The following is a 20,818-nucleotide window of genomic DNA, read 5'->3' as shown; positions in this document are numbered from 1 at the left end:
GGATGGTGTCTGAATAAGCCTCACCTCTAGGGCCCCACATGAATCCAGAGGATAATGGCGGGAACACCCAAGCTTATCTCAGTTGTCCTGGAGGACTGCAGGAAGGGTCTTTTTAAAAGGAAATTAAATTAATTGGGTCTGAAAAAGCTAAAAGCCTCATTCAAAAAATAATGTCATTTATGACTTCAGTTCTACCATAAAAACGTTTGCATTTTTCCAGTAATCTCATTTTTAAAAAACTCAGCATCACTATGCTGTTATTTTTTTCTAATATGATGTTATAGGAGAAAAAAGATCAGCAGTCCAAGACTGTAAAGGAATCTGATGATAATGGATAGTACTATTGGTGTGGTGTTGATCAAGTGCTTCCCTTTTTTAAAGTCTGGTTAATGTTACTGACATCTGAGAACAAAACATTTTCTTCATATTCTGGATGTATAATTCTTTATGATGATATTTTCATGAAAAATCTGCTAGTTTATGTGACTTTCCTTATGCTAAACAGGACAATCTAAAGCAAGTTAATGTTCTCATATGACAGTCGGGCTTGCGCAGAATTACCTCACTGTGGGAGCCGTGATGCCACCAATAAAGAGAATTCTACCCCAACTTAATGGATGACTGGCTTGGAACACAAAGATATGCTTCAAGAAGAAGGTATTCAACTCAGTCAGCTGAAAAAGACGGAGAAATTAGTCAACCTGGTACCTCATGCTAATTCAAAATCCTCTATTCTTTAAATAGACATTCTACAATTAGAAATAATTGGTATGTTCAAAGCATTTTCGGAGAATAGATGTGGTCTTCCAAGGGTTGCTATTCAAACTAGTTAACAGCCAGTACATTATGGGCAGGGACCAATTGGAGGCCCAGGGAGAGGTGGTGGGGGTGGTGAATGGGCACGTAGGGGCACAGGATATCAGCTATTTGTCATGTTTCCTCGTTTGTATTATTGTTACTCAGCTCACACATGTGATCTACTGGGATAGTCAGGAGAGAAATGCTTTCAGCATACAGAAATCATGAAAGCAAACCTGTGCCACAGAACACCTATGCTGCCATACAGAAATCAGGCCAGGTCTAAGAGAATTCCCACTGTAGATAAGTGAGCTCTTTAATAATCAAAAGAAGCTTGAGGCCATGCGCAGTGGCTCATGCCTATAATCCCAGCACTTTGGGAGCCCCAGGCAGGCAGATCGCCTGAGGTAAGTTGTTTGAGACCAGCCTGGCCAAAATGGTGACATCCCATCTCTACTAAAGATACAAAAATTAGCCAGGCGTGGTGGTGGGCGCCTGTAATCCCAGCTACTCAGGAGGCTGAGACAGGAGAATTGCTTGAACCCAGAAGGCAGAGGTTGCAGGCTGCAGTGAGCCGAGATGTGCCACTGCACTCCAACTTGGGTGACAAGAGTGAAACTCCATCTCAAAAAAAGCAAAAGAAGAAGCTGGAGACACGTCTGAGAGATGACGATGGACTTGTGCAGCACACGCCTGGGACAGAGCGGATCCTCTACCAAAGGCAGTCCTTAAAAGTGGGTGTGAAGGGTTGGTCCAAGTTTCAGCTGGGAGCAGTAGTCCTTTTCCCTGAGGTTAGCATCTTCATGCAGTTCATCATGATGAGTAGCACAAAATATCTTGTGGCTGGGACATGGCTGCTCTCTGGCTGGATCCCGGATCCAGGTGTGCTCCATCGCATACCACCAGGTGGTTCCACCCTAGCAGCACTATACTACCCTCCTTGACAAATCCAATCATTCTTCCTTCTAATAAAAGAAAGCTTCTGCTTTCCATGACATTGGGCCTGATAAGGCAAAGCTTAATCCCAACCCATCTACGGTCCTGTTTTTAAAGGTACTGACCTCTCCAAACCATGGTGACTACTTACTTAACTATTCACATACACTTCTGTATGCATAAACTCCACTTATTGAGATGGGTATTGTCTCTGTGTGAACAAGGAAGATTGTCTGTCCTAAAAGTGACATCTGCTAATGTTTTCCTTATGTTGGGAGTATTTTGTGTTTATGTGTCCAAAACATGATTTCTGATGATTCTGAAAGATCCTCTTCAGGCAAAAGCTGGTTTCTCTTGGCTACTCTCCAAAAGTTGTGAAACAACCTGGGGCCAGGAGCATCAGAAAAAATTGCTGTCAGTCAGAAACACAGATGCTTCATAATCTTTTGCCAAGACCCTGGGCTGTCGGAATCACTTCCGTCGTGAAGTGGGCCACTTGGAAATACAGCTTCTCTCCACGGAGGACAACACTCTGGAGGACTCAGCAAAAGCCTCCAATTCCCTGGCACTCATTTAGCACCCTACAGATTACCCAAAGTGGTCACAGCTGAGGAACAATTTTAACCAATAAACACTAAATTAGGAATGTAAGAAAAGCCTTCTCATTTGTTCCTTTGGTCTTAAAAATGATCATTCTAAAAAGCAATCCAATGCCTAACTCATTGGATGATGGATGCTAGACACAATTTATTTCATGGAATCTAACCTGTTTCTAATTTGTAATTCAAAGATCCATATTTTAAAGCTGTCTTCACAATGAGGCAAGACCTTAGGCATCATAATATCACTTTGCTTAATTATTCTACATGCCAGCTGCAGAATATTATATCTTGTAAAGTATGGCGCTGAAAAGCAATGTAAACTAACGTTAACTCTAAATTCCTAAGAAGTTTTTATTTTAGTCTTTGTTTTCCTCCCAACTTCTAGGCATCGGAAAAAATACCTGCCAGATGATCATGAAAAGGTACACTCCGGCTACTCTCTGAAAAGAAGATTTGGGGTCAAACCATCGAACATAGGTCCAGCTAGCAGGAGTGAACTGCAGCACAGCTCTCTTGATCTTCCCGGTGGTGGTATGAATGTCCCTGTAAGAAGAGAATGGCTCCAGTGAAAATCCAGAGATAAGGCAGGGGGAAAAACAAACCACAAGAAAAAAATCCTGTGCGCTGATGATTTTTATAACAAATGCTCAGGACAAAGAGACTGCTTTTTATTTGAATTGTGTCTCAAAAGTCTCTCTATTTATACAGGTAAAGCAGGTGACAGAAGCACACTCAATGGGGAATTGTACTGATGACAGGCACAGGGCAGCAGAGACTGTTCTCACCCACCGCTTCTCTCCCAGGTAAAACTGCACACACTCCGTATTCTTGCATCACCCACATCACTTCTTTACCCTATTTCTTCCCCAGAGCAGTAAACACTTTGGGTTGATGAACAGTGATATTTAACCCTTCTTCATTTTCATCCTCAAAATTACTCAAAAGTTTCATACACCCATGAAAGAACTAAACAGTTCTATAATTTACAAATGTGGACATTAAGGCTCAGAGACAGCAAGTGGCTGCCACACTCAGCATTAGGGGTGGGTGTAGATTCCAGCCCTTCCTGTCCTAGTCCAGGAGAGCCAAAACCCAAGGTATAATAAATACTATTTAATAACTGGTAATGAGTCTTTAATTCCACAAATATTTATTTCATGAACTTTCATGTCTCCAACATTGTGCTAAGTGCTTGGAGGCACAAGCACCAACCAGTCAGGCCTTCTGTTCTACCGGATGGGAGCAGGGAGAGTGATAGGAAACCAGGGCTGTTCCTTCATCCACCCACCTATCCACCAACAAACTCTACTGAGAAAACATCACAGCAAGAAGATCTGTGGCACACTGGCAGCGAAAAATAGAGACCATCCAAAAATAAACAAGAACTACAAAAGACTTATACTGTAAAAATAGCAAAGTGCATAGAAAGACTGAAAAGAAAATGGGAATAAGTAGAGATGCAGCGTGATCAAGAATCAGGATATTTAATACAGCAAAGAAGTTAATTCGACTTAATCTGTATTCATTTATACATTTAATATTACTTTAAAAAACCACCAACATGAGTTTTTGTTGTTGTTTATTAGTTGGCCTTATGTCTTGGGAACTTGACAAAATGATTCTGAAGTCAAATTTCAAGAATAAACATAAGAAAACAAGGAAGTATATTGAAGTGAAGTATATTGTAGCAGTGTTTAAGAAAGCAGACATCCTGAGGCCAGGCGCGGTGGCTCATGCCTCTAATCCCAGAACTTTAGGAGGCCAAGGCTGGCAGATCACTTGAGGTCAGGAGTTTGAGACCAGCCGGGCCAACATGGTGAAACCCTGTCTCTACTAAAAATACAAAAATTAGCCAGGTGTGATGGCAGGTGCCTGTAGTCCCAGCTATTCAGGAGGCTGAGGCAGGAGAATCGCTTGAACCTGGGAGACGGAGGTTGCAGTGAGCTGAGATTGTGCCACTGCACTCCAGCCTGTGCGACAGACTCTGTCTCAAAAATAACAACAACAACAACAAAAAGGAAAGCAGACACCCTGGTGCAAATTCAGACTCAGCTGCTTGCTAGCTATGTGTCCTTAGGCAAATTACTAAACCTAAGCCTCAGTATCGCATCATTCCTAAAATGAAGAGAATAACAGTGTCTACCCCCAGGACTGATGCAAGGCTCAAATGAGATACTGCTTGTGAAGCTTGCTTGGAGCAATACTTGAAGCATGGCTACTATTTTTGTTAGGTTAAATGCTGTCTTAAATATATTAAAAAGTGACTGGGCATGATGGCTCATGCCTGTAATCCCAGCACTTTAGGAGGCTGGGGTCGAGACTAGCCAGGCCAACATGGAGAAACCCTGTCTCTACTAATAATACAAAAATTAGCTGGGTGTGGTGGTGCATGCCTGTAATGCTAGCTGTGAATTACAGGCACTGGGGAGGCTGACGCAGGATAACTGCTTAAACCCGGGAAGTGGAGGTTGCAGTGAGTCGAGATTGCACCATTGCACCCCAACCTGGGCAACAGAGCAAGACTCTTGTCTCAAAAAAATAAATACATAAAAATTAGAATTAAAATTAAATATATTAAAAAGTGTCCTTGCAAGTCAGTGACCAAAGAAAGGTTTAGTAATAAAAGGGATGGGGAAAACTGGTTAACCAATGGAAAAAACATTGTGAAATCTCCTCCTCACATCATATACCAAAATAAATTTAAGACAGATTAAACACTTAAAACAAGAAAAACCATTAAAGAACTAGAAGAAAGGCTGGGCGCGATGGCTCACGCCTGTAATCCCAGCACTTTGGGAGGCTGAGGCGGGTGGATCACCTAAGATCAGAAGTTCGAGACCAGCCTGACCAACACAGAGAAACCCCGTCTCTACTAAAATACAAAAAAAAAAAAAAAAAAAAAAAAAAAAAATTGGCCAGACGTGGTGGCTAATCCCAGCTACTCGGGAGGCTGAGGCAGGAGAATCGCTTGAACCTGGAAGGCAGAGGGTGCAGTGAGCCGAGATCGTGCCATTGCACTCCAACCTGGGCAACAAGAGTGAAACTCTGTCTCAAAAAACAAACAAACAAAACTAGAAACTACAAGAAAATACTAGTTAAAATTTACCTAAACAAAAAGATTAACAGTATTTTTGATGTTTAAATAAAAAATCCACCACAAACTAGTTTAAAAGGGGATGACAGGCTGGGCACGGTGGCTCATGCCTATAATCCCAACACTCTGAGATGCCGAGGCGAGTGATAACCTGAGGCCAGGAGTTTGAGACCAGTCTGGCCAACATGGTGAAACCCCATCTCTACTAAAACCCCATCTCTACTAAAAACAAAAATTAGCCAGGCGTGGTGGCATGCGCCTGAAGTCCCAGCTACTTGGGAGGCTGAGGCAGGAGAATTGCTTGAACCCGGGAGGCAGAGGCTGCAGTGAGCTGAGATTACACCACTGCACTCTAGCCTGGGCGACAGAGCGAGACTCCATCTCAAAAAAACAAACAAAAAAAACAGGATGACAAAATGGAAAATAAAGTCACATTTATGGCAAAGTCTTAATAAGCTTAATCTATAGAAAGCACAAATAAAAGAGGGTAAATCCAATAGAAATTGATAGAAATCCAGTATCACAATTTTATGTGCGATAAATTTGACAAAGGTTTAAAAATGCAGTTCAAGGCAATAGTGAAATGGATACACATATATATTACAGGTGGGATTATAAATTGGTACACTCTATTTCTAAGAATTTGTTTACCAAAAAAAAACAAGACGATGCACACTAAGATATATGTCCAAGAATGATCACTCCAGTCTTCTTTATAAAAGCAAAACTTTGAAACAACTAAAGGCCCATAAAATGGAACTGGTTAAATACTACATGGTTTATCTGTATGTTGAAGTACAAAGAAGCCCTTTAAAATCATGTTTTAGAAGAATATTTAATGATGGGGGAAAATGCTATTTTGTTATATAAAGTAAACACAGTTTTAAACACAACTGAAGCAACCACACCTTTCATTATCACTATCATTATTCTTCCTTATCAATGGCATGATTCCTGCTGCAAACTGAGAAGCAAGTTTAACAAAGCAGGATAAAGCAATGCCGGCAGTGTGACTGTCTTCCACTGGAAGCACAGTGGGGCATGCAACTTAAAACTAGTCAGAGAACTTCCTGGGTGGCAAGTGAGCTGAGTCAGCGAAGAAAAGGATGATCAGGCTGGCCTATGGGTACACAGGCCAAGTCTCAGGTGAAGAGAGGGAAGCATGTGCACAAACAGACCCTCGGGTGCCTAGGAGGGTATACAGAAAGGATCTCCCTACTGGGGCAATGGATGTATGACCATAACCAAAGACCATGAGAAGCCATCACAGGGGAATGACATGATTAATCTGATGTTTTCAAAAAGATCACTCAAGCAAAGTTGTGGGAAGGACTTGAGGACTTAACCTGGAAACAGATGAATTGATCCAGGGATAGGAGTCTGAATGACGGCTGAGGCAGTTAGGATAAAAGAGGGGGTAGATTTGAGAAATCTTTTGAATTAAGAGGATGGTGTTAGGACCGCCTGAATACATAGGGTGAGAAAGAGAAAATCATAAATGTTTGAGCATTTTCTGAACAAATGCTTGAAATCAGGTTTATAATCATTTATGAGTTTCAGTTATTAACATGGAATTTATTCCTTATCATCAAAGACCATACTAAAATGGATTCCTACCAAAACAATTAAATATATGTCATGAAAACCTGTGACTAATATCCAAAAAGAAGGCAACTCACTTGAAGCTTGCCCAGTGGTAAGTCCTCATCTCTAAAAACCGGCAAACGACCATGCCCAGCCAAATACCACCGCCATTGCACAACAGGATGTCCAGAATCACTTGATCCCACCAGCACTCGGCAAAATTGGGGAGGAGATGCATGAAGAAGAGCTGAGAAACACAAGAACCCATAGTTGAAATAATAAACAAAACTGGGTTACCATGCAGATAGATACATTTCCTTTTTAATAATACATTATTTCAGAAGAAGTCATTGACATTTCATTTTTTCCTAATGTATAGAAAATAACCAACAGTAACAGGTTCTGCAATCTGTTTCTTATTTTTTATATTGCAGATGTCTTGCAAACAAACAGCACATATCCAAACAGTTCTTCTCTTTTTGACACAGGGCTTTAAAGAAAGGATGGTCTCTCCTGAAAAATACTACCACTTAATTACCTTGGCTAACGACAACGTGACAAGAATCTGGGAGGGGAAAAGGAGAAAAGTTTCCAACCCTGACAACAAAGCATTGTCATAATTCTCAAAATTAGCAGCTTGAGAATTCAAGTTGTGCATTTCAAAAATATCCCCTAGATATTTAGGTAAAACACTGAGTAAGTTGTAAAAGAACAGTTAGCTCTTGATGACACGATGTAGGAAGCATGACAGTTTAATAGGAAATCTCACACCAAGTGATTCACAATAATGACAATCTTTTATTAAGTGCCCATTGATGTGCAAGGTGGTGAGAGAAAAGGAAGTCAAGGGTCTTGATTTCAAGGGGAGGAGTCAGATGTTGTATTTTTGGGTTTTTTTTCTGAGACAGAGTCTTGCTCTGTTGCCCAGGCTGGAGTGCAGTGGTGCGATCTCAGCTCACTGCAACCTCTGCCTACCGGGTTCAAGCAATTCTCCTGCCTCAGCCTCCCAAGTAGCTGGGATTATAGGCACACACCACCACGCCCACTAATTTTTGTATTTTTAGTTGAGCCAGAGTTTCACTATGTTGCCCAGGCTGGTCTCAAACTCCTGACCTCATGATCCGCCTGCCTCGGCCTCCCAAAGTGCTAGGATCAGATGTTTATCCAGATAAACAGAACCACAAGATATGATAGACTGAGGAAAGTGTTACAATGGTGACATAAATGGAGTATGGTGGAAAAAACATGCTTTCTGACTGAGGCTGAAGGTTCCTTTGGCCTCTGGAACTTTCCTGGAGAGAGCTTCTGCAAGAAAGATATATTGGAGGGGGAACATTAAGGACAAGAATGACTGATTTCATGAGATGGAGATGAAGATGTGGGCATTCCAGGAAAGGGAAACAGTAAGATCAAGGGTGGAACAGAAGTCCTCTGGAAATCAATTTGTCCAAAACAAAGGACGTATCTGCTGTGTTCAGAACAGCATGCCCTGCTGTGTGAAGGTCCAATGTAAGGAGGTGAAATTATTAAGACAATGCCTGAGAGTTCTCTGGAAAGAGACAAGCCTGTAATTATAAACCTTTGAAGCAATATAATAAATACCACAAAGATAAAACAGTATTCATGAAAGCATTTTGTAAGCTATAAACAAATTATAAATATGAGGAATTTTTTGTTCTTAATGAACCTGCTGTCAAGAAGCTACAGAGTAGCTGCTGCATGTGATGGCTTGTGGCTGCATTCTTAACCCTGGGGGCCTGGTACTACCCTTGAAGTGTATTCCCAGGTTCCAAGCCACGAGATGGAATCTTAACTCTTGTCCTTAGAGAAGAGAGAAACTTCAGCAGAAGTCCATGACACATATTTGCTGAAAGAAAACTATGCAAGAGAAAGTGGGATGTGGAGGACATCCTCCAGCCTAAGAAACTGTCCTTGAAGGTACCAGGTTCTGGGGGTGAGATGGGCCCCCCACAGACCCAAGCCCAAGGAGGAGGGGGCTGCATTCCTTCATTCACTATAGATTTGTGGAGCATCTGCCGCGTAGAAGGCAAAGTCCTTGGGTCTGGGAATACACAGGCATGGGCCTGCCCTCTTGAGGCACAAGGTTTAGCAGAAGAGACAATTATCAAGTATCTAACATGTGAGGAGCATTTCAAAGGAGAGTGGCGAGGTGTTCTATTTCCAGCTGTAGGAAGATGGAGCACAGTTACTGGAGGGGCAGGGAAAGCCTTCCGGAGCTGAGCTCTGGAGACAGCTTGTTAGCAGGTGAAGGGCGAGAAGAGAGGGAAGAGCAGTGGGGAGGACTCTGCGGCAGGGAAGACAGCAGAGGCGGCTGCAGCACCAAGGGCAAAAATGAGGCATGATGAGGCTGAGGCTGCAGGCAGGGGCCGGTGAACCTGGAGCCTCGTAGGCAGGGTTGGAAGTTTGGATTCTATTTTAAGAGTAATGGAGGCCTGGCACGGTGGCTCACACCTGTAATCCCAGCACTTTGGGAGGCTGAGGGAGGCGGATCACTTGAGGTCAGGAGTTAAGAGACCAGCCTGGCCAACATGGGGAAACCCCATCTCTACTAAAAATTAAAAATTAGCTGGGTGTGGTGGCGCACGCCTGTAATCCCAGCTACTTGGGAGGTTGAGGCAAGAGAATCGCTTGAGCCCAGGAGGTGGAGGTTGCAGTGAGCCGAGATCGCACCACTGCACTCCAGTCTGGGTAACAAAGTAAGACTCTGTATCAAAAAAGAGTAATGGACAAACACTAAAGAGCTCTGAGTAGGAAAGAGCCTTGGTCTGGTGGGGTCTAAAGAGGATCATTTGGCAATAAACAGTGAAGAGACAAGCAACTCAGACGGAGATGACCGTGGATTAGAGACAAGTGGGAGCAGAGGTCTGAAGAGACATCAGTGGACAACTGGGTGCTTAGAAGACTCTATAGAAATCTATAGGGCCTGGTGACCACAGGCACTGGAAAGTAGGGAAAGAAGGTACAGCAGATGCCGAGTCTGCAGTGCAAGCAGGAAGCAAGTGAGGCCGACAAGGGCCAAGTGCCTGACACAAGCCCATGCAGCAGCCGGGTTCCAAAGACGCTTGGAATTCAGAGGCGGAATGTGGTGTAAGGGCAGGAATGTGGGCTTCACATCTGGAATCCAATCCTGGCTCACCTAAGGAAGCAAGGCAGTGCGCTCTAGCGCCCCCATCTGTACAGTGGGAATCTGTATACACCGCCTTTCCTGGTTTGTTGTGAGGACTTAGAAGGCATATGTAAAGTGTTGGGCACTATTATGGATCGGTTGAGTTGTGTCCTCTCAAAGTTCCAGTGTTGAAGCCCTAACCTCCAATACCTCAGAATTTGAGCTTATTTGGAGATAGAGTCATTGGAGAGGTATAGGGAGTACAGTGAGCTGCTAATCCAATATGACCTGTATACTTATAAAAGGGAATGCTCGTGTGTCCTTATGAAAAACACATGGGACTGGACACGGTGGCTCACGCCTGTAATCCCAGCACTTTGGGAGGCTGAGGCAGGCAGATCATGAGGACAGGAGATTAAGACCATCCTGGCTAACATGGTGAAACCCCATCTCTACTAAAAATACAAAAAATTAGCTGGGTGTGGTGGCGCACGCCTGTAGTCCCAGCTACTTGGGAGGCTGAGGCAGGGGTCACTTGAACCCTCCGGGAGGCGGAGGTTGCAGTGAGATGAGATCGCGCCACCGCACTCCAGCCTGGGCGACAGAGCGAGACTCCATCTCAAAAAAGAAAAAAAAAAAAAGAACACCATGAAGCCTCAGACATGCACAGGGAGAACGCCACGTGACCACGAAGGGGCCATGCATCAACAAGCCCAGGGACCACGACTGCCAGCAAACCACAAAGATAGAGGAGGAGCCTGGAACAAATGCTCCAAAAGGCCCCAGGGGGAACCAGTCCTGCCAATGCCTTGATCTTGGACTTCTGGCCTCCAGAACAGTGAGAGGCACATTAACGGAAGCCACATCTAGCTGGCACACGTCTCTAAGTTAGGGTCAGGACAATGATGAGCATGGAGAAGTATACTGTGCATGTGGCCAAATGCTGTTCACTGGGAATGATTAAGAATAATAGAACAATAAAGAGGTAGTTCCCAAAATTTCATTTTGCTAATAGTTTTTCAAGACTATAATTCTTTTATTAAGGAAATGCAACAAACTTTTGATTACTGACATATTAGAGCTAACATTTAGAATCCATTTTGCAGCTACCAAATACCCTGGATGCTCTTATAGTACTTGAACACACAATTCTATTATCTCAAACTGGAAGCTAGTTAGTAGGTCAACTGATCTATTGAATTCTAAGCAGATCTCCTCATTCCCATTTATTTGTCTTACTTGGAATTTTAACTTCATTCTTTAGCTTTATTTCATTTGTTTCTCTTTAACACTTGCAGGACCAAGGTACACTTTATTAAGTTAACAAGGAGGTTTTTTTTAATATTTGCTTGTTTTTTAAACAGAAGTATAAAATATTGTTATGGGATGGTTTAAATACATTTTGTACCACAGGGGCTGGAGAATGGATTAACCGACTGTTAACGGACATACTTTTTCCTATATATAACCTACACACACGGCACAGTCTGGGGAACCCCCAATGCCCTCCTTCTTACCTCAGTCAGCTCCCAGGTAATACTGATTGTCCAGCAGAGACCGTAACTACGGATCAGCAAGGCCTTCATGGCCCAGCCCCAGAAATGTCCAAATGCAAATATATCAAAGTGGCTGATAATCCTCTCCCAGGTGATCACATGGCAGTTCACAGCATACTCCTATTTAAAATAAAAAAGTGAATAATTAGTGAAACTCTAGAAATCAACTTGCTTCCAGGATTCCGCCGGTAAATGAAAAGAACAGATATGACCTTGACAACTAATAAGTCCTGCTCAGTAAAAAAAAGAGAAAGTTTTAATAACTTAAGGGTCTTGAGGGAAAATGGACAAGTATTTGAGTTTATAAATCAAAACTGCTTTGCTGTGAATTGCAAAAGCTGCATTAAAATGAGAAGCAAAATAATTTTACAAAGGCTCAACATATCCTAAAGAGGTGGTATGACATAGATCATGTCATCTGACCACAGGGCAACAATATTAAAGCCAGTAACTAAAGCACAAATACAAGATTCCCAATAGATTTGGAAATTTAAACACACATTTCTAAATATCATGGATTAAAGAAGAAATCATAATATAATTTTTTTAATGTGTCATAATGATAATGAAAATATACCATGTAAAAATTGAACTTTAGAGGAAAATGTAAAGCCTTAAATAGTTATGCTAGAAAAAAGAAGAAAAGCACCCAACTTCAGTAATTAAAAGAACAGAGAACTCCCCTCCCCCAAAATATATCAGATACTACATAATTTAAATTTTAAAAATTACAAAGCTTTTAAGAATTTTGGTTCCATTTCTAGTATCTTTGTTTTTGATTATACATATTTCTAAGTAATTTAATATCTTATCATATGACTGCATGACAATATAATAATATAACATTTATCGGGAATCTCTACATTTCACATCCTTTCTTCCCAAAATTAATTTGATAGGCAGTAGTAAGAGTTGGCAAATATTCACCCCCTATTATCAGCCAGCTGAAAAAAATTCCTATAAACTATAATAGTTTTAAATTCCAGAAATACTTCCTGAGAGCAAAAGAGCTTCCCTGTCTCTTCTGAAACCCACCACACATCAGATTTCCTTCTCAGATAAAATGCGTTTCAACTTGCAAAGCTGAACAAACATTTTTAAGAATTCTATTTTTTGAGAACTAGTATGATGTGAGATTATGCTATGTAAATGGGAAATCTGGAGAAAGGAGGATAAAATTCAATACGGATGAGTCAAGATAAGGCTTAAAAAAAAACAAACTGCCCTGCAATAAGATGAAAAGTCTCTTCCAGGACTCTGGAACAGCACGTTCTTGTCACAGAGAATCGCAGGCTGACAGAGGGAAATGCCCTTAGGCTGAAGCAGGTTATATATTAGGTTAAGGAGCATGGCCACGTCCCATCAACTCAAATGTCTCAACCACCCCACCCTCTTCTTTACTCTGGAATACACTGTGTAGAGTTAGATAAGGAAGGGATAAGATCTGTTTTTAGAAGGCAACTCTTAAAGTAATCACAGCTTGCAGATAACTCTGGAGGCCTTTATACTCTATTAAGTATTTCTACGCTTTGACATGTGGGAAGGCACTTTAAAAATCATAAAGACCAATCCATCTATTTGCAGTATAGTTAGTAATGAACAGATTTGCCAGTTATCCCCTTCGTAAGACTCGAGGTCCTGGTCCCGGAAGGGCCACAGGGCACTGCCGTTTAAAGCAGCCAGAGAGCTGCGTGCAGGCAGAACCCTGGGAACCAGGAGGAACAGGCTTTAACCGAAGACAGCGGAGAGCTGAAGCCTGGAAAGGGGGTCAAGTGGACAATGTCTGTGAGCAAAATATGGGTAAAGACAGATTCTGCTGACCTCCTAACTGCTCCTAGGCTGATCTTGGCAACCCTACCCTCTGCCTCGCTTGCTGGACACCTAACCAAATACCAAGTCCTATTCATTTTACCTCCCCAGGTTGTTCTTTTATCCATTTCGCTGCCACTATTATTTCTTGCTTAGACTTCCGTAATAACAGCTTTCGAAAACTGTGGAATGTGTCAGGCATATAACAAAGTATAGATGATGCTATAATAAGCACCTGGGCATTCACATCCAGCTTCAGACTACAGAGAGATCTTGAAAATCATCATCAGATCATGGAATGTGCATGCATGTGTGTAAGGGTGTCTGGGGCAGGAGGGCGGGGAGAAAGGGGTTGGGTAGCATGCCCGTCCCAGTGCAGAAGGATCTCCACTACTGCACACACCGGGTCTCCAGCCCAACTATCTGTTCACTCCTCTCTGGGGCAGTTGCTGACTTTGGAAGAAGAAAGAGATCCAACCTCTTTTGGGTCCTCTTTGGAAATTACCTGCCTACAGACAGCACAGGTTCTCATCAGCTCCCCCAGCCATGCAGCAACTTTTATGGGTCAGGCCCTGCTTTGTAGAAGAAGCTTGTGGTTGTCTAATGGGCGAGGGGAAGCCAGGCTTGCTTAATTCAGCCCAGGTCTAAAGCCATCTGCTCCACTGAGCTCTTACAGGAAGAAATCAGCTGAGATTTTGAACTCTTGTTTCTGTTTCCAAACTCCACTAGAAATGGAGGTATTATTGATTGACCTCCTAAAACATCAACACAGGTCATGTAGCTCCTCTGCTTCTAAACCTTCCATGGCCTTTTCGTACATTTAGAATAACCCAAACTCCTCATCCCAGCTGGCTCAGCCCTGGCCGCCTCCTTAGCCTCAGGCAGGGCCCTCTGCCTTGTGATCCCTACACTCCTTCTGTACCAGACTGGTCCCAGCTCCCCACACCCCCAATCAGGGCCTCTGCACAGGCTGTCCCCTTTGTAACGATTGTGCTTCCTTGAATCTATGACATGCCTTTTTCACACTGTATTGTTTAGAGAATTAGGGTAACTATTTCAATATATTACAATGTGTAGCACTTTCAATGTAAGGTTTCTTTTTCTTTTTTCTTTTTTTTTTGAGACAGAGTCTCACCCTGTTGCCTAGGCTGTAGTGCAGTGGCGCAATCTCAGCTCACTGCAAACTCCGCCTTCCGGGTTCAAATGATTCCCCTGTCTCAGCCTCCCGAGTAGCTGGGATTACAGGCGCATGCCACCACACCTGGCTAATTTTTGTATTTTTAGTAGAGACAGGATTTCACCATGTTGGTCTCAAACATGGTCTCAAACACCAGGCTGGTCTCAAACACCAGGCTGGTCTCAAACTCCTGACCTTGTGATCCGCCCACCTGGGCCTCCCAAAGTGCTGTGATTACAGGCATGAGCCACCATGCCCAGCCCAAGGTTTCATACCTATAATTGATGGTGCATCTTAAAATTGATGTTGACCTCGCAAAGCCATGACCAACCTTCACATTACAAAAAGAGAGACCACCAGACACTGTGTGCCTCCTAGTGTGATACGTAGCACCAGCTATGAAGCAGTCCCACTGTAAAAACTGATCTGGAATCTAGAATCTCATCCAGCCCCTACACCTGAGTTCTACTTTATAGAACATACAGGGGGACAAAAAGAACATGTTAAATGATGATATTGCAAATGCAGCTGCAAAATCCAGATGTGAAAAACCCTATAGAGTAAAGCAATGTGGTTTCTTTGACAAATAAACTTTCAGGAAATGATGAGGGGGAATTACAGATGAAAACAGATTTAAAAGACACATCAACTGCAATGTGTAAACCTTGTCTGGATCCTATTTTGAATAAATCAACTGTACAGAACATTTACGAAGCAACTACAGAAATGTGAACACTCACTGTGTACTGTTCACTGTTCAGTGGTTATGCTAAAAAAAAAAAGAAAAGCCCATCTATTTTAGGTTTAATTTCTGAGAACTGTTTCAAAATAATCCAGGATGTGGAATGAAAAGGTAAAATAAGTTTGGGCCTGTGTCAATAATACTGACACTGGGTGATGGGTACATGAGGTTATAGATTCTCTCTACTCTTGCACAGGTTTAAAATTTTTCATAATAAAATTCTAAAAAGCTGTTGAAATTGTCTTAGGGTTCAACAGCCAACAATTATTGGTTTAATTTGCCTTCTTGTGGACTCCAAGCTCCAAGAGGACAGGGAACATGCCCACCCTCTCCCCAACTCCCTCCAGCATGGGACGGTGTCTTATGAAGAAGAAAAGCGGGGTCAGCATTAATTCGCCAAAGACTGCTGCTTCAAGACAACCCAGTCTACAAACTTGTCTGAAATTTAAAGACATATTTTTGAATACAATCAATATTTTAAAATGCAGCAACTTTTCAATTACACAAACAAACTGCCTCTAATGGGATTTCAGTGATCCAATTTATAATATTTATAATATTATAATATTAATTCTAAGAGATTTATAATAGTTTATAAATATTTATATTTATAATATTTTACGAATATTTGTATTTATATTATATAATATTCTATAATATTAATTTATAATATTGATTCTAAGAGAAAATGAAGTCTGAGTCTCAATGTATGATACCAGGCATGGACCATGGTCTATCAAGATTAGGAATGGGTAGCAGCATGAAGGAGTGGAGAGAGTAGGGACTCTCGGAAGCCAGGAATTATAGACCTGTCTTGCATAAAGGAACCACTAATGAATAGGTCCTTAGAATTGCAAAAGACAACTTTAAAGAAGTATAAAGGGATGGGATTAGAGATGAAGAAGATGAGGCTGTTTTAGCACCAGTTAGAACTCTACAAGCTGAACACAGCCTCGTGCTTTACTTTGGCAAGAAAGATTTAGCCAATACTTGAAAACTAGAGTTTAAAAGCCAGGTTCAGCTACTTGGGGGCTGTAACTGTGACATCTGGATGTCTCTGTGAGATCAAATTCCTAAGAAAGCCAGGTGTCAAGAGCATTATTATTCGATTCAATCTCCTCCTACTGGCTGTGAGAACTGGATCAACAGAGGCACACAAGCACATCCACCTGCAAGTCAGTTTACTTTGCAATGTGACCACTTTTGCTCAAAAATGCAAGAAAGATGTTTAGGAAAATATTACATTTGGGATCTTTCTCCCAATTTCTATTTCCTAAGGCTCCTGTGAGCATCAAAGCACTTATTTTTATGACTATATACTGGAAGCACACTCCAAATGGAAAGTACAGGTTTTGACGCCAGAGAGATCCATCGGCTTGTGTTTTCAGTGAGATATTGAATTTTAAGCTTCCATCTCCTCCTCTATAAAATGGTGATATGAACATCTAGCATGCATGCATGAGGCTTACGTAGAATATAAAGTGCCCTGCACAGTGTCTGACAAATAGACAATTCATAATAAATAACTGCCATTATCCTCATAACCGTCATCTGCATTATCATCATCATGATAGGCTAAGATCTTAGTCAACCTCTGCCATTCTCTCCCTTAGAGTAAAAATATTCCAAAACAGACTTTCTCCCCTGAGACTGATAAATAATTTCTGGCATTCTTATTTTAGCTTTAAGCATATCCCTTAAAAAATTTACAGATAACAATATTTAAATACCACTCTAAGAAGGATTTCACCAGTGTCACTATGGGGGAATGATTATTTCTTGAACCTTTTATTAAGTCCCTTTGTATTACTTCTTGTTTGTCAAAGGAAGCCCATCTATGGCCCAAATTCCTGTTCTCCTTTTCAGAAAAGAATTAACCTATACCAAATGTTGGGATTAAAAAACATTGGAAATGAACATATTATTATATAAAATAGTGTGATACTGTGATTCATAATAAATAAATAATTTGGTCCTTGTCTCCAGTTCCTGGCCCAGAGCTCCTGAAACCCTTGCAATTTTCCTGACCAATAGGGGTGCCAGGTGCATCTTTTGTTCTAATATCTGTTATTTGACCCCAGTTACTGACAGAGTTCCTAATCCCTTGGAGTTTCCTGGGTGATAGGAGCATCTTTTGTTCTAATGAGGTGACTTGGTAACTTCCTGGGTGGGGGCTGGTTATCAGAAAGACCAAACCATGATTAGAAGCCTAGAACTTTCAGTCCCACCTTCCATCTTCTGGGAAGGAGAGCAAGACTGGAGATTGAGTTAAAAATTGATCATGGCGGGCTGAGCGCAGTGGCTTACGCCTGTAATCCCAGCACTTTGGGAGGGCAAATTACCTGAGGTCAGGAGTTTGAGACCAGCCTGGCCAACATGGTGAAACCCAGTCTCTGCTAAAAATACAAAAATTAGCTGGGCATAGTGGCGGGCGCCTGTAGTCCCAGCTATTTGGGAGCCTGAGGCAGGAGAATTGCTTGAACCAGGGAGGTGGAGGTTACAGTGAGCCGAGATTGTGCCACTACACTCCAGCCTGGGGGACAGAGTGAGACTCTGTCTTTAAAAAATTAAAAAATAAAATAAAAAAATAAAAATTGATCATGGGCCAGGTGTGGTGGCTCACGTCTGTAATTTCAGCACTTTGGGAGGCTGAGATGGGTGGATCACTCAAGGTCAGGAGTTCGACACCAGCCTGGTCAACATGTTAAAACCCTGTCTCTACTAAAAATACAAAATTAGCCAAGTGTGGTGGCACATGCCTGTAATCCCAGTTCCTCAGGAGGCTGAGGCAGGAGAATCCTTTGAACCTGGGAGGCCAAGATTGCAGTGAGCTGAGATCATGCCACTGTGCTCCAGCCTGGACGACAGAGTGAGGCGCCATCTCAAAAAAAAAAAAAAAAAAAAGGCCAAGCGTGGTGGCTTATGCCTGTAATCCCTGCATTCTGGGAGGCCGAGGCAGGCAGATCATTTGGGGTCAGGAGTTCGAGACCAGCCTGGTCAACATGGTGAGACCACCATCTCTACTACAAACACAAAAGTTAGCTGGGTGTAGTGGCAAGTGCCTATAATCCTAGCTATTCGGGAGGCTGAGCCAGGAAAATTGCTTGAACCTCGGAGACAGAGGCTGCAGTGAGCCGAGATTGTGCCACTGCACTCCAGCCTAGGCAACAGAGTGAGACTCTGTGTCAAAAAAAAAAAAAAAAAAAAAAGTTCAACCCTATGTGATAGTCTCCGTAAAAATCTCTGAACTCTCGGGTTCAGAGTTTCCAGGTTAGTGAACACATCCACACGCTGGGAGGGTGGTGTACCCCAGCACCACAGAGACAGAAGCTTCTGTCCTCAGGACTCTGCTGGACCTCGCCCTAGGTACCTCTCCATCTGGCCGTTCACCTGTATCCTGTATCATGTCCTTTACAATAAGCTGGCAAACTTAAATATTTCCCTGAGTTCTGTGAGCCATCATAGCAAATGATCACTCACAAGGAGGATGTTGTGGGAACCCCTGATTTGTAGCTGATTGGTCAGAAGCACAGATGACAGCCTGGACTTGCGAGTGGCATCTGAAATGTGGGCAGTCTTATGGAACTGGGCCCTTAACTAGTGGGATCTGATGCTAACTCCAGGTGTCAGGAAAGTTGGAGAATTGGTTGGTGTGGGAAAAACCAACACATCTGGTCACAGAAGCGTTCACCGTCAGTGAAGAGAAAAATAGTTGGTTTTTCCCATATAATTAGTCTCTTCAGTAAAAGCCAAAATAGAGTCGTTTTAGCCAAGAATAAAATTTTTTTTGTATGGTTTAATAAAAATAATTGTAACAAATGAAATAGCCTAAATCATTACAACTGGCCTCTCTGTGGCAAGCAGTGGGGCAGGACCAAGGCATCAGGGCCAGAGGGTGCAGGTGCTGAGGGTGACACTGATGGGTGCAGGGGCAGCCGCCGTGACCCAGAGCCTGGGGTGTTGGGAGCACCATGGCAGACCTCGCAGTAGGCCTCACAGATAATGCTACTTTGTTCACTTCACAATAACCCCCAAGTAAGTATTACTATTTTAACTTATAAAAAAATGGAATAATCTAACAACTACTTTGCCCAAAGTCCCACAACTACCAAGTAACAGAGGCAGAATTCACGCCCAAGGCTGTCTGACGATAAGGTGTGTATTCTTCCTCACAGACCCCTGTGCGTAATGAGAGGATTTCCTTTCCCTGGACTCTATCACCTATGGACAAGCATGCAGTTCAACAACCCTCCCAGAGACCTGGTTTCTAGGTAACTACACAGGAAATATAGAGAAGGAACAATTTAAAATGTCAAGTCTACTACCTCTTACACCCAAGAAAGAATCTACCAGTTTCTCCAAGGGGCCGCTGACAAGTACATACCATGACATCTGCTTCCCTTGTGGCATATCGAAGATTTGGATCTAGCCAATACATGAGAGATTTAACCTGCTCGAAATTCAGGAAGAGTAGGAATACCAGGAACAGGAAGTAGAGCACACTGAGTCCTGAGAGAAACAAAAACATGCTGAAGTTTAGAAGAGATCCAATAGTCAGACATACGTTACACATTAGACTCGAATGGCATTGCCAAAACCAGACACTAAGATTGCAGAACAGCCTGTCAAGACTCCTCTTATAATCTGGGATTTCCTTTGATGAGATAGTCTGATACACAGTCCTAATTCAGATTGAGAGGGGTGCATAAAACTATCTCTGAGAAACTGATGCTAACTTAGATTGAGACTTGAAGGACCGTGAGGCAAAGGGTGTGTGGGGTGAGTGTGAGGATCGCACGCGACATTCAGGTAGAGAACGGTGTGCAGGTCGGTTTCTGAAAAGAGAAATGCCTAGGACCCAATATGTGGCTAGAGCACTAGCAGAGAAGGGAATGGAGCAAGGCAGCCCTGAAGTGACAGTCAGGGCTTAAAGGCCACGGCCAACGTTTCAGATTTGATTGTAAGTTAAGTGGGGAAATAAGATGATCTCGGTAACATTTTAAAAAGCCAACTAAGTGGACTGGAGAAGGGCAAGGCTGTGTGTGGACAGTACTACTGGTGTAAGGTTCAAGAGGTGGCCCAGGGCCACTTATTTGAGACTTACACTCCACATTAGCCCTTACAGGCATTATTTCATTGTTCTGTCATCTCATAATTGCTATCCTAATAATCACTATGTGTAATTTAAAAAAGAAATGTTAACAATGCACTTTTAGAAGGCAAAAGCCTGTCCAATACATTTTAGAGAGATTTTAGAAACCATCACCAGGGGTTTTGTGGTTTCTCTTTCTCTTGAACCCATTGGAATTAAAATGTTAATGCGGGACATTTAGAGACCGTGATAGCAATGACCTTGGATCACAGCGTCCATCCAAACTTGGCTCAGCGCTAAT

The 20,818-nt window shown here is 42.4% G+C and overlaps 1 protein-coding gene across 2 annotated transcripts in view; it reads right to left on the bottom strand.

Annotated features, from left to right (window-relative positions):
• Positions 1–20,818, bottom strand: part of PTDSS1 (phosphatidylserine synthase 1) — a 71,554-nt gene that overhangs the window by 26,462 nt on the left and 24,274 nt on the right. For both annotated transcript variants that reach the window (XM_003902996.5, XM_021942520.2), the window contains exons 4-8: positions 19,810–19,934; positions 11,659–11,817; positions 7,110–7,261; positions 2,738–2,879; positions 562–674 (exon numbers count right to left, since the gene is read on the bottom strand). In XM_003902996.5, coding sequence (XP_003903045.2) covers positions 562–674; positions 2,738–2,879; positions 7,110–7,261; positions 11,659–11,817; positions 19,810–19,934 — 691 coding nt within the window. The remainder of the gene's footprint in view (positions 1–561; positions 675–2,737; positions 2,880–7,109; positions 7,262–11,658; positions 11,818–19,809; positions 19,935–20,818) is intronic.

Source organism: Papio anubis, chromosome 8 (assembly GCF_008728515.1).
Source record: "Papio anubis isolate 15944 chromosome 8, Panubis1.0, whole genome shotgun sequence".
Lineage (NCBI taxonomy): Eukaryota > Metazoa > Chordata > Mammalia > Primates > Cercopithecidae > Papio > Papio anubis.
The sequence above is the reverse complement of the archived record's forward strand: the minus strand, read 5'-3'. Positions and strand labels throughout refer to the sequence as shown.